Genomic DNA, 13,737 nt, shown 5'->3' on the forward strand with positions numbered 1-13,737 from the left:
GCTTCATTCCTTGTTGGAAATGACTTTAAGGGGCACCTGGTAGCTCAGTCAGTTAAGCATCTGCCTTTGGCTCAGGTCATGATCTCAGGGTCCTGGGATCGAGTCGCGCATCGGGCTCCCTGCTCAGCAGGGAGTCTGCTTCTCCCTCTCCCTCTGCTCCTCCCTCTGCCTTGTGCTCTCTTATTCTCTCTCAAATAAATAAAATGTTAAAAAAAAATTAAAAAAAGAAAATGACTCTGAAAAATCTTCCACTTCTGTATACCCATCAACACACCATTGATATGTTTAGACTTTTTTCTTAAAACTTAGCCTTGTCATAAGCAATAATAACCACACAGCATGGCTTTGATGTGCTTGTTACATGTTTTCCTCAAACCCTCAGTGAAATTACCGATTGTTCATATATAATAAACTCCCTCGTGCGCCGCCCAGAGACAGCCCTGGTGCCACCAAGACCAGAACCATCGCACTTGGGGACACGTCGCTCTGTAGAAGACGTGCTAAGTTTAAGGAGAGCAGAGGAAATCTAACAACCGTTGCTTTTAAGTAGCTTTGAGGGTCACCGGGGTCAAGACTCTGACTTTTTAGAGGCATGGTTCAGATCAGAAGTTCTCAGACATTTTTCCTGCCATGACTCACGAGATGGGTGACGTTCCCGCATGCAACACCCTTGTGAACACCAGCAGCGCCTGTGGGTGACATGCAACTTCCTGCCTGCGTTTGCAATCCAGCCAGCCCAGAAAGCCCAGCAGAACGCCGGCAAGGGGCTCTCCCGAGAGACGCCTGGGAGCGCTCCTATTTCCTAAGACACAAGTAATTCACAAACGGTGACTCAAGCTATCACGGACTCATTTTAACCTCCAACTAATCAAACACCCAGCCCTGGGGGGCAGGACCCCACAGCTGGAGCCTGCCTGAGGAAGACACAGGACGCTGCAATGACTATTTCAGAGCCTCTTATTCTCCACAAGGAGACCGGACTGAATAGGAACTGGGGTTACTCTCCAGAAGGTTCGGTTCTTGTTTAGTTTTGTTAAGTTTCGCTTGCTTGCTTTTTTTTTTTTTTATTAAATTTTTTATTTATTTTCAGCATAACAGTATTCATTGTTTTTTCACCACACCCAGTGCTCCATGCAATCTGTGCCCTCCCTAATACCCACCACCTGGTTCCCCCAACCTCCTACCCCCCGCCCCTTCAAAACCCTCAGGTTGTTTTTCAGAGTCCATAGTCTCTCATGGTTCACCTCCCCTTCCAATTTCCCTCAACTCCCTTCTCCTCTCCATCTACCCTTGTCCTCTATATTATTTGTTATGCTCCACCAATAAGTGAAACCATATGATACTTGACTTTCTCTGTTTGACTTATTTCACTCAGCATAATCTCTTCCAGTCCTGTCCATGTTGCTACAAAAGTTGGGTATTCGTCCTTTCTGATGGAGGCATAATACTCCATAGTGTATATGGACCACATCTTCCTTGAATGGGAGAAGATATTTGCAAATGACAGTACAGATAAAAGGTTGATATCCAGGATCTATAAAGAACTCCTCAAACTCAACACACACAAAACAGATAATCATATTAAAAAATGGGCAGAAGATATGAACAGACACTTCTCCAATGAAGACATACAAATGGCTACCAGACACATGAAAAAATGTTCATCATCACTAGCCATCAGGGAGATTCAAATCAAAACCACATTGAGATACCACCTTACACCAGTTAGAATGGCCAAAATTAGCAAGACAGGAAACAACGTGTGTTGGAGAGGATGTGGAGAAAGGGGAACCCTCTTACACTGTTGGTGGGAATGCAAACTGGTGCAGCCACTTTGGAGAACAGTGTGGAGATTCCTCAGGAAATTAAAAATAGATCTTCCCTATGACCCTGCAATTGCTTGCTTGCTTTTGACACGTTCTAGGTACATGTGGTTCTTACCCCTTCTCCAAAAATCAGCCTGGGGGAGGGGGGAGATGGGGACAAAGGAAGCTGAGGAGTTTATTTGGTTGAAATTTTTACTGTGGACAGACCTGATTTCGACCCAGGGGGGTTACAACTTGAGATATAAAAGAATGTTCTATTTTGAGAATTTGAGGGCATCTGCAGCCACGTTCCTGGTGGCCACGGGATGCACAAAAAGGGCATTATCTATACCACATATGAGAGGCATCGAGAAAAAAAATTCGCAGGTGCCCAAAGGCTTCAGATTTGCTCCTCAGACAATAATAGTAGCGTATAGTGAAGTCAACAGACCTACAGATACTCGTAAGCAGCAAACAGGAGTATTTCTGGGATCCCTGTAAGGTTCATGAGAAGCATTACTGCAGCATGTGGGATCAGAGTGCTCGAATAAAGTGAGGATTAAAACACGTTTTGAAGCCCTCTCTGATTTGGACCAGAAAGGAAGGACAGTTTGAACTAGCAACCAATCTGAGAGAATCAGTGGAGAACGATAGTTGGATCATCTTTATCACGAGTGCAAAATTTAAACCAACAAGGTAATTCCTGTTAGGTGTCTTATCAGATTAGCTCAACAGATAAACACCGGGATGAAACCAGTCCCACCCGGTTATCCCCTTGAGAGCCCAAGCGCTATCAATGTGTCCCTTTGCATGACAGAGTCAACTCAAATCAGCTCCTGCTATCAACATAGCAACCTTTTGGGACTAAGTTCCAAAAATATGTCGAACGAGCCTGCACTAAAAACAGATAAACACACAGCAAACACAGCTAGTCAGTGGACAGGACAAATGACACACAGAATTTTAAAACTTTCTAGCCCCCATAAACTTTATATTGATTGAATTTAAAACTAGTCTATTTCCCCAGGAAGCATGGGTTTCTATCACATCCATATAAAGGAAACAATATGGGGGGCACCTGGGTGTCTCAGTGGGTTAAAGCTCTGCCTTTGGCTCAGGTCATGATCCCAGGGTCCTGGGATCGAGCCCCGCATCGGGCTCTCTGCTCAGCGGGGAGCCTGCTTCCCCCTCTCTCTCTGCCTGCCTCTCTGCCTGCTTGTGATCTCTGTCTGTCAAAAAAAAAAAATTATAAAAAAAAAAAGGAAACAATATGTAAGGGTTTAGAATAAAACAACATGAAGTCTGCAATCCCCCAATAATGTTTAGTGAGCAGGGAGGAGTAAGGTTAAGAGTTTTTAAAAAGGGTTTTGTTGTTTTAGAACTCTAAGCAAAATAAGGAGACTACAACCACCATCTGTCTTCATATAATAAAACAAGACTTTTTCAAAGATACAGTTTCCGGAAATACCCATTTTTTTTAATAGAGCCATAATTTCAAAGTGTTTTCTTTTTTTTTAAAGATTTTATTTATTTATTTGACAGACAGAGATCACAAGTAGGCAGAGAGGCAGGCAGAGAGGAGGAAGCAGGCTCCCCACTGAGCAGAGAGCCAAGGACCCTGGGATCATGACCTGAGCCAAAGGCAGAGGCTTTAACCCACTGAGCCACCCAGGTGCCCCGCTTTCAAAGCATTTTCTATTTCAAAATGAACAACAGGTATTTTTTTAAACTTTAGGAGATTCACATTGTATAACACCTGAATTACTTGAAGTTAGGATAGATTTTTTTAAAAGATGAGAGTAGCATTTTGAGCAAGAACTCTGTTCTCTGTTGTTTTATGATTTTTGCCACTGAAACCAATCCGGTGGGACTCACAGACTAACGTTAAGCTGGAAGAGGGAAACATGGGGACCCAAAAGAGAGAGAGACAACACAGTCTGACCCAAGAACAAAGAAAAGGAAGTGAAAAATTGTCAGTGGCTAAAAGGAGAAGGTATATTTCCAAAAGGAGCAACCAAGCTTGGTTCTTAGAGCTGGTTCTGGGAGGCAATCTTGGGCCCTGTGCCCAGTACCAAATGCAAGTACCTGACAAACTGCAAGGTGGGTCTATCTCTCTCTCTCTCTTTTTTTTTTTTTTTTTTTTTTTTTTAATTTAACAGCCCAAGAAGTAACTCTTCCATTTTGGAAGAAACTGATTTGGGCCAACTTGGAGGAATTTCAGAATAAGAACTACTGTAAAGTCATAAAGCAAATCAAGTGGCAGTGTGAGTGTGTGTGTGTGTGTGTGTGTACAGGTACACACACATAGACACACACATACACATGCGGGGACCCAACAGCGTGGCACTGACAAAGGTAGACTCAAGGTCAGGACTCCTTTTTGACGATTCCCAAACTTCTGAGCTTTCACTTTTGTGAAACAGGATATGCTATCCCTGGTTTATCTCCAAGCTCCCAGCAACGTCCAAGTGCTCCCAGAATCCGAGATAAGGAAGGGTCCTGCACTCTGATAAGCCCGTTCTCAACGGCAAAGGAAAATAAGTATTCGTGCTCTGAGCAACTATGAAATCACCTGAAAATCTGATGAAGAGAGAGGGTTTCAATGCACCCTCGGCGTCTCCCACACCAAGGTAGAGAGGGCACTTAGGGAAAGAGGAAGAAGGTAGGACGTGGTTTGTTTTTTTCAGGTCTGTTAGAAATCATTTCATGAGGGTCAGTCCAATTTCTAATGAATGTGTGATTAAATGAATGATTAAATGTGAACTTTCAACCCACACATAGATCAATGATTAAAATGGGGCAAGAATTCTTGGTATATTACAAATACATCTGGAAAATGTACGTGATTCCAGACCCTGAGCCAACCTCGAAGCCAAGTGAATCGGTCTTAAAGCAGCAGCCCAGACAGATGATAAGCTGAAGATATCAATTCACCAAGTCTAGTCCTGATGCAAAATTCCGAAACATGAACTATGTTTCAGGTCCCATTTCTGTGATCCTTTAAAAGGCACTTCAGGGACCATTTGCTCCATTTTCTCCCCACTAAAAGCAGGGTACAGCTTTGACCAAGAGGTGTGAGGTGCTTATGCTCAGAATCTGTCCTCTCCCAATGACATGTGGGGAGACCCCAGGACGCTGACAAAACATCTTCCCTGTCCTCCTCAGCCTGAATCCCCTTAATCTCTTGCCATAGATATCACTCATCTGAGCAAACTAAATCAATGTCCTCTCCCAGAAGCTATTAAACTATTACTGTGTTATTCTGGAAAGGATAACCAGTTAACATAGCGGGATATTGTCACTTTGTAATAGATTCCTTTAGATGGGAGGACTGGTTGAGAGGAAGGAACAGTATGAGCCATCTGCAAGGCAAAAGGCAAAGGATATAATGAATGACGTCCAAAGGAGGCAACCGAGATCATTGTCACAACCATCCTATTTATCAGCTCCTGCCTCTCGCATGAGAAGGGTGAGAAGGAAGCAAAGGGAAAGACTGGTATATGGCAAGTCCAAGGACAGGACTGCCTGAGGAAATCCCAGACTCATGAGCACATCCAAGTGTGTGTGCTGCACACTAGGGCTTGTTGCCGCTTCTCGGGAGGTCAGTTGAGTGCTGGCCCTAAGACTCTTCTAACAAAGATCCTATTCTGATTCAGGACAGGTTCCTTTATTTCAATTTGAAAGGACTCACCCATTACCAAGATGGGACCTGAGCTACCCAAGATGATGAAAATGTTGCAGCTTAGAACCTGGGCTCTAGAAACGTCAAGATTTGGGGTGGAAACTTGTCTCTCGCATTTCCTAGCTGTGAGATCTCAGGCCAGCGACTTCTTCGGGACTCGCATTCCTCGGATCCACTCTCTTTATTACCTTTGCTATTTCAAAGCACTGTGGATTTTCTCTATGAACAATTAATAAGCTGGGCCCAGAATTCAGCTGCTACTCATTTCATTGAAGTGGCTTATGTCGAAACTAGGCCAAATCCCTTGATTTAGTCTGAAGGTTAAACCAGACCTGAATTGAATGAGAGATGCAAAAAGCAATGAGCTTTCCGGGGCATCCATCCCCAAGCATCCATGTCCCAGTGGAGGGAAGTTCAAGTTCCAAATGATGAACTTACATCACCAAGAATCCAGGGATCTGTGACAATAGCTTGAATGTCTTTGGGATACAATCTATTGTCCCTGTCACAGATTAATATTGATTCCAGCCTGCCCTCAAGCTACTTCAAAAACAACAACAACTGTTTGCAGTCCTTGGAGCCAGACAGGCAGCCAAAATGAGGAATGGAGGGGTGTGTGTGTGTGTGTGTGTGTGTGTGTGTGTGTGTGTAAAACTCAGGGAAAGAATTCAGGATATTAGGGGGCACCTGGGTGGCTCAGTGGGTTAAAGCCTCTGCCTTCGGCTCAGGTCATGATCCCAGGGTCCTGGGATCGAGCCCCGCATCGGGCTCTCTGCTCAGCAGGGAGCCTGCTTCCTCCTGTCTCTGCCTGCCTCTCTGCCTACTTGTGATCTCTATCTGTCAAATAAATAAATAAAATCTTTAAAAAAAATAAAAAGAATTCAGGATATTAGGTAATTCTTAACGTGGGGTATATACACGCAGGGAATTGCAAGTTCACAGAAAACTATGTGAAACACTTGGACCTGATGGGCAGAAAGTGTTATGTAAATTCACAATATCATCATCATCCTACAGTTTTCCAAGATAATCACTTGATCCCTACCGGGCATTTCTACAGGGTCTGCAAATGAGAACTGCAGTAAGCCGGACGCTTCCTTTTTAAACATGATCATCATACTGTACACTTGATACTTAAGCTGAGCACTCAGATCTTCCCTTTCCCTAGTATAATTTTCATCTAAGCATTCCTTGGATACTTAGATCACTCTTAATGGAGACTGTGCTGTATATCCTCTGTGGACACATGGAAGTCTGGCTAATTGGACTGACTTGATTACAACAGTCAGTGAATTCTCCCATTTCCTTCCAACTGCAATAAACGCTTAAGATATTTTTGTCACCTATTATGTAAATATTTTAGATTGCCATCATTTTCTCAAACAGGGCTTGGAGGCAGAAGCGCTTTTATCATTCTGCCCACCAGACAGACTCCTGTACTTTCCATGTACGTGTCTTGTTCCTACAAAAACTTCATGTCCTAGTAAAGTTTGAAATGAACCCATCAAGAGCTATCCCTCAAATTCTATAGCAACTGCCAGTGAACTTGAGCTGTGCATTAAGGCGGTCTCTTCAGCCCCGGCAAGCGCATCTGGATGGCACAGAGTTCCACAAAAGGTGCGAGAGGTGAGGACATATCTCGTCTCCATAGTGCTTAAAGGACTTCCTTTCTTGAGCAGAACGAATGTCTGACCCATAATTAAGTTGCTATTGTCTCTTTAAGGGGTAGGATGAGTACCTGATTCCAAGGGTTACTCGCCCCATATATCATACCTGTCAAAATCCTTTAAACTCTAATGAGTCAGCTTGCCGAAAATACACTCCAGGCTCCCATCTGAAAACTAAAAAACTAAGTGCTGAGTGGGGGAAAGTTTACCCTCAATCCCAGCGTAAATCGGGGCAGAGAGGAAGCAGGAAAGGGCTCCTGCGACTTACTCTAGACACAAAAACCCTCTGACCTCTACTGCGCATGATCCACGCAGGGGCTGAAGGCTCCTACCCCTAAGGCCACCGAGCTGGGGGCAGGGGGGCTTGGCAAGGGAGGACGATGTGTGCAAAGACCAGCCGTTTCCTCTCGGTGCACACAAACCCTCCTCTCATTCCCAGAGAGATCTGCTCCTCCAGGAGAATAAAAGCGTCTCTGAGAACAGGCTCCCGAGTGACAGTGGACTCAGGGTGGGGAGGCTTTGCTCCGGGGCCCTTGCAGAGCCTTAGGTGGTGGGCGGGGGTGCTCCCCGGAGCTGCGGAGGCCACTGGTTTCTGGTAGGGGCACGGCCGAGACACAGGGATCTGAAATTCCAAAAATGCGCTAAAGCCCCGGCCCGGCCAGTCGTCCCGGGAGGGGAGCAGCTGCCTGGTGACCGCTGTTGAAGTGGCTCCTTAAGGAGGTGGGCAGATTGATTCCAGCTGCTGAGCGAGGGGCAGGGCAGCGGCCGCGGAATGCGCAGAGCCTCAGCCCAGCCCGGGACAGCCGCTTCCCCATCAAGGGCCAGGCCAGACAGGAGCAGCGGCTGCATCTCGGCCTGGCAGCAGGAAGAAGGCCGTCGGTCCACTGGCTAGGGACTTTCACGGCCGGCTGGGCCTAAGGGTGCCATGTGGACCGTGTCACCATGTAAGCGGAGTGCCCCTCGGGAATCCGAAAACTGTCTCCTGAGACGTCGGTTGGGAACGGGCCCAACGTTCCAAAGGAGAATCCTTTCGGGCTGGTTCCTGTTTTGCTCCCCGGCCCACTCCCAGGTCCTGGCCCTCTTCTAACAGCTCCTCACCCCTCCCTGCCCAGCCTCCTGGGCCCCCATCCCCCACCATCCAGGAACACTAATCAATGCACAGGAGAGACAGGCCAGGAAGGGGTGCAGAGGCAGAGTGGGGGGCCCATGGACACTGGACAAAAACGCATGCCCTTCAGAAGTGCCGGCCTCCAAGTGCTGGCTCATTTGAGGGGTCCCCTGAGAGCCCCAAACTCAGACACCAAGTGATCTAAGAGGGAAGGGGTAAGAGGTAGGCGGGCATGAAGGCACGCCTAATGGAATATTCAATATCCTGCGAAATGCACTTTCGGCGGGGCGCTTCCAGGGGCTAAAAGCCAGTAATGGGCTCTGGAGTCTGCACTTCCTCTCCCTAATGTCCAAAGGCGTTTTAATGCTGCAGCCAATCGATCTGCCTCCTCCGGTGCAGGCGGCGAGGGGAGTGCAAGAGCTTCCTACTTGTGGCCAGAGTCCCCCCCCCCTCCCCCCCCCCACACCGCCACCGCGCGACACACAACTCCGAACGGGCAAGGACTGGGCTCCTAAAGTGTCCGGGAGAGGAAAGGAAGGAGCCCGGAGGCGCCCAGAGAAACAGCCCCCCTTCCTCTTCACCCCAACTTTTCCGCGAAAAGCTTCCGCGGGAAGACAAGGAGGCCGCCTTAGCCACCCTGGGACGCGGCTGGCCGGCAGCCCCAGAGCTGCTCCAGGTACAAGGTCACCGAGCCGCCCCCGAGCCCAGGGCAGCCCCAGGTGTGGCCCTTCTGGAAGGGACACAAACACAGCACACGAACGTCCAGAAAGTGGGGCTTCTCTGCCATTTCTAGCTGCCTGGGAAGGGGCCCTGTGAATAAACCTCTCCCGGTCTCCCCTCCCCGGAGGCCGGATCCCGGCGGCGGAGACGCGCCCCCGTCCCGCCTCCCCACGCCCCTGCACTGTCCCCGCAGGGCTCCGGCGCCGGGCGAGTCAGTCCCTCGGCCCAGCCCGACCCCGGCCGGCCTCCGCCGCCCCTCCCCCGGGACACCGACGCGGCACCACCGCGCACGCCCCGCGGACGGGGCCTGGGGTCGCCTCGGGGAGCTCTGCGGCCCCGGGACGCGCGCGCCTCTGTCCCGGCGAGGCCGTCCCCGCCGCGCCGCGCGCACGGAGAGCGGCGCGCCCGCAGCCGGGTGCGGGGCGGCCGAGTTAGCGGCGCGAGCAAACTTTCCGCCTCCTCCCCACCCCCCTCGCCACCGGGGCGCGTCTCCCCGAGGAGCTCGCCTTTCCCAGCCCCGCAGAGCCAGGCGCGGCACGTGACGGGCAGGAATAAAAATAAACCCTTCCCAGGCCCCGGGCCGCTGGGGGCACCCCACTCCGCGCGGCGGCGGCGAGAAGGGGGCGCCCCGCGCCGTCCCCCACCGCGCGCGCCCGCGCCCCCCGCCCGAGCGGGGCCTGGGCTCCGTCGGGCCCGCCGCGCCCGGCCCGCGCCTACCTCTCGGACTTGGTGAACTTCCGGAACGCCTGTCGGAGGTCGTGGAAGGAGCGGTAGGTCTGCGGCTCGGCCGAGATGCCCTGCGCCCGGGTGGTGCGCGGCCCGATGTGCGGCGAGGGTGCGGGCAGCACCGACTGACATTTGTGCAGCTTCCTCTTCAGCTCCTGGATCTCCTCCTCCTTCTCCGACAGCCGCTTCTCCAGCTCCTTGATCCTCTCCTCCTTGAGCATGAGAATCTGGGCGAAGTCCTCCTCCAGCTCGCTCATCTTCCTCCCGGGGCCCCTCCGCGAAACTTTGCTCGGGCGCGGCCGGACGCCGGCCGGGGGAGGCGAGCGCGGCGACGGAGCCGAGGGGGCGCCGAGTGCGAGCGCGCGGCTGCGCTGCCCCCCGGAGCGGCCGGCGGGCGCGGGGAGCCGCTGTCTGCGAGCCCCTTCTGCCGAGGGCGCTGAAAGCTCCGAGGGGAGGACGAGACGTCTAAGAGCGGCGGAGACGAGAGGCAGAGTGCTAATCCCCAGCCTCTCGGGGGACTAGGTGATTATCTTTCATTGAGAAACCAATTAGAGCCGCCCGGCCTCCCCTGAGACCCCCTCCCCCGTCCCCTTTCCCAGTGGCTCCGTGAGAACAGCGCGCGCGCCACCCCACCTAAAGCCTGGCTTCCCGCTGCAGGGTTGGACCAGACAGCCGGGCTCACCCCATCACACAGTAATCACTCTTCCACGCTATATGGTACCAAAGGGAAGGGGTGGGGTGGGGGGAGCTTTATGCCACTTGATCCTGGAAATAGCAACAATTACCATGTGATCTGGCAGATGACGCAGCCCTTGTAACCGGAGCCTAAAGACTTGGTGGGGTGTGTGTGAGAGACAGTGCGAGATATTTCAGAAATATGAGACTGCCTTCGAGTCCGTAACCTGCATAAATTCATGTCTGTGTTCACTTCTTATTTCTCTACTGCTCAGGATGAGGTAGGGTGGGGATGTGTGTGTGCACGCGCGCGCGCGTGTGTGTTTCTCTTACTGTGCAGCCCTGTGCTTGTGACCCCAAGTAACAAGAATGACAGGGCAATAGGAATTCCAAGTTTTTTCAGCAGAAAATTTTACTGGAAAGGGTGAGCCCCTGGTAGGAAAGTTGAATGAAATAGGCGTATGGTAATGAGCCCAGTGTTTGGCGGGGTCTGGGGAAGGCCATACTGTTGTCAACTTCTCAGACCTGGATTGTATTTCATCTGCTACAGTTAAAATGTTTGCATTGGGCATCCAAATTACATCACGACATCGGCTCCCACAGTTGAGAGAAATGGTGACCACTAGTGCTAATCCGCGAGTTTAGGGGGGAAATTGCATCTGTGATCTGTGTTTTTCCCTTACCTGTGGTCTACCCCCTCACCCTCTGCTAAAGGGCTATTCTACCTCTTTGAGCCAGAGTATTTGCTAATGCCTACAATTTTTTTTTTTCTTATCTATTGTGTGTGTCACAGAGAGCCTTTTTCTTCACGTAAATCATTGTGTGAGTTTGTGACTGTGGGGGGAGCACGTCTCCAGGTAATGATCAACAGAATAGTAAATCTTTTTTTAAAGGGGAAAAGATATAGATGCAGACTAAGATGCCAAAGCACTTTCTCTGAAATAGTAACCTCCCTTAAAAAGAAAGATCATGGTATAAGCACTGGCTGCTTATTTTTAAAAAAAGTAAATAAATAAAAAAATTCTTTCTACCTTGTCTGAAACACCTAAGGAAAAGCAGGCATATACTTTGGTTTATAAATAAATCCTAAAATACATTTTATTCTGGAGATTTCTTTATTATTTGCTGTCAGTTCTACTCATCTGATTATTTTAAATTAAAAACATTCCAAGCCACATCTGAATTTCTTAATCACACCAGATGCTGAAAGCTGGCTTTATTTACTCATATTTGAGAAGGAGTTCTTGGTCTTGTTGATAGTATTCTGTTGCTTCCATCTATGAGTAATTTATACTGCTAGAATCCTTTTAGGAACACTCAAAACAGTTGGCCTTTTAAAATAATACATTAGAAACAAAAACTTTGTCACATTCAAAACTCTAGCGGAGGCTCACCTTTTGGAAGAGACAGAAATTGTTTTAAAATGACTCTGGGACAGGTTCTTTCAGATTTTACATTGTCTTAAATGTAGATATTTAAATGTTTCTCCTTGCTTATTTTTATTTTTTTTAAGATTTTATTTATTTATTTGACAGAGAGATCACAAGTAGGCAGAGAGGCAGGCAGAGAGAGAGTGGGGGGAAGCAGGCTCCCCACTGAGCAGAGAGCCCGATGTGGGACTCGATCCCAAGACCCTGAGATCATGACCTGAGCTGAAGGCAGAGGCTTAACCCACTGAGCCACCCAGGCGCCCCTCCTTGCTTATTTTTAAAAAAGGAATATTTAGACCAAGATTTCACGCATGCACACACACACACACACACACACACACCCCTCAAAACCTAACTTCATCCCCATCTTCCAGAATTACTTAGTTTTTAATGTATCAGTTTTAGCTTAAGTAATGTCGACACCTACTGACATTAATTCTTGTCCACTGGCTTAACAAATATTTAATTTAGAACACAAGGAACACTTCACAAAGAGCCTGGTAGAAGAGTAGAAGAGTAAACACTGAATTATTAAAAATCATAGCATTTCAAAGCTGGAAACAATGTCCAAGATCATCTAACCAAATCACCTCACGTTATAAAGGAAAAAAATTAGAGTTTGAAAGGCAAGGTCCAAGGTCACCTAAGTTAATAAGTGTCACTCCAGGATTCCCAAAGCCCACATACAATGTTTTCCCAAACACATTGTTCCTACCCTGACACCTGAAAATCTAGAAATTCTATGATTCTGACCCCCTTTAGCAGTGAAAGACATGGCTTTACTCTGTGTTGTTCGCTTTTAAATCTGTAGCAGTGAGTTTCAACTATCAAAGCCAAAGTATTAATGAAACCACTGTTTTATTTTGTGCTGTTTCCTTTTTTTCCTAAAGGAGAAGGTCGCCATCTAGTGCCCTGGGAGAAATTTGCTAAATAAAAATCTTAACCACAATGAAGGGAGGTTAGGTCCTTAAATACCCATACTAGGGTTTCCATGTTCCTCATTGGAGAGAAATAAAGAACATATGCTGAATTTTGTATCAGAGTACATTTTTAAGAATTAAAAATTTAGGGATATCTGGGTGGCTCAGACTTTTAAGCGGCTGCCTTCGGCCCAGGTGATGATCCCAGGGTCCTGGGGTCAAGTCCCACATCAGGCTCCTTGCTTGGGAGGGTACCTGCTTCTCCCTCTGCCTACCACTCCCCCCTACTTGTGCGCTTTCTCTCTATCTCTCTGACAAATAAATAAGTAAAAATCTTTAAAAAAATGAATTAAGAATTTACAATCTTTTGGCCATTGGATAATGACAAAAGTGATGCTAAACATTTATTGAGTGTTTAATATGTGCCAGCACAGGGCTAAGTCCTTTATGCAATGATTTTAATGCCCATAATGACTCTATAAGGAAGGTTCTATTATTCCATTTTATAGATGGATAAACTGATGCTTAGCCAGATTAGCTAACACACCCATGGGTATAATGTCCAAATCTGACCTAGGCTTAATCCCTTAATCCCTTACACAGGACTGCTTCAACCTGAAATGTATTAAAATGTCCACTTTACTGGGAGCCCAGTGACAAGCAGAACTAAAAGTTCTTTGCTAATGGAAACACATGAAATTTAAAACCTTGTATGAATCCAGATAAAGCTCTAAGATTCTGGCTTCTCAGCAAAGCAATCTATTTACTAAAATTGCTTTCCTTATGATACTTGGGGATCTGCTCTATATTTCATACAGTGTCAAATTTATTTATTTTTTAAAAGTTTTTTTTATGTATTTGAGATAAAGCAAGTGAGAGAGAGCACCAGCGGTGGGGAGGGGCAGAGGGAGAAGGAGAAGCCGACTCCCCACTAAGCAGGGAGTCCAATGTGGGGCTCAATTCCAGGACCCCACGATCATGACCTGAGCCAAAGGCAGACACTT

The 13,737-nt window shown here is 48.0% G+C and overlaps 1 protein-coding gene across 1 annotated transcript in view; it reads right to left on the minus strand.

Annotated features, from left to right (window-relative positions):
- The window catches only part of PRKG1 (protein kinase cGMP-dependent 1), a gene marked incomplete at its 5' end in the record, with an annotated part of 1,240,279 nt that extends 1,230,139 nt beyond the window's left edge, over window positions 1-10,140 (minus strand). Inside the window, one exon of the mRNA XM_080822909.1 lies at window positions 9,700-10,140. Coding sequence (XP_080679035.1) covers window positions 9,700-9,965 — 266 coding nt within the window. The remainder of the gene's footprint in view (window positions 1-9,699) is intronic.
- Between the last annotated feature and the right edge of the window lie 3,597 nt (window positions 10,141-13,737).

This window comes from Martes martes (genome assembly GCF_963455335.1).
Source record: "Martes martes genome assembly, chromosome: 14".
Taxonomy (NCBI): Eukaryota; Metazoa; Chordata; class Mammalia; order Carnivora; family Mustelidae; genus Martes; species Martes martes.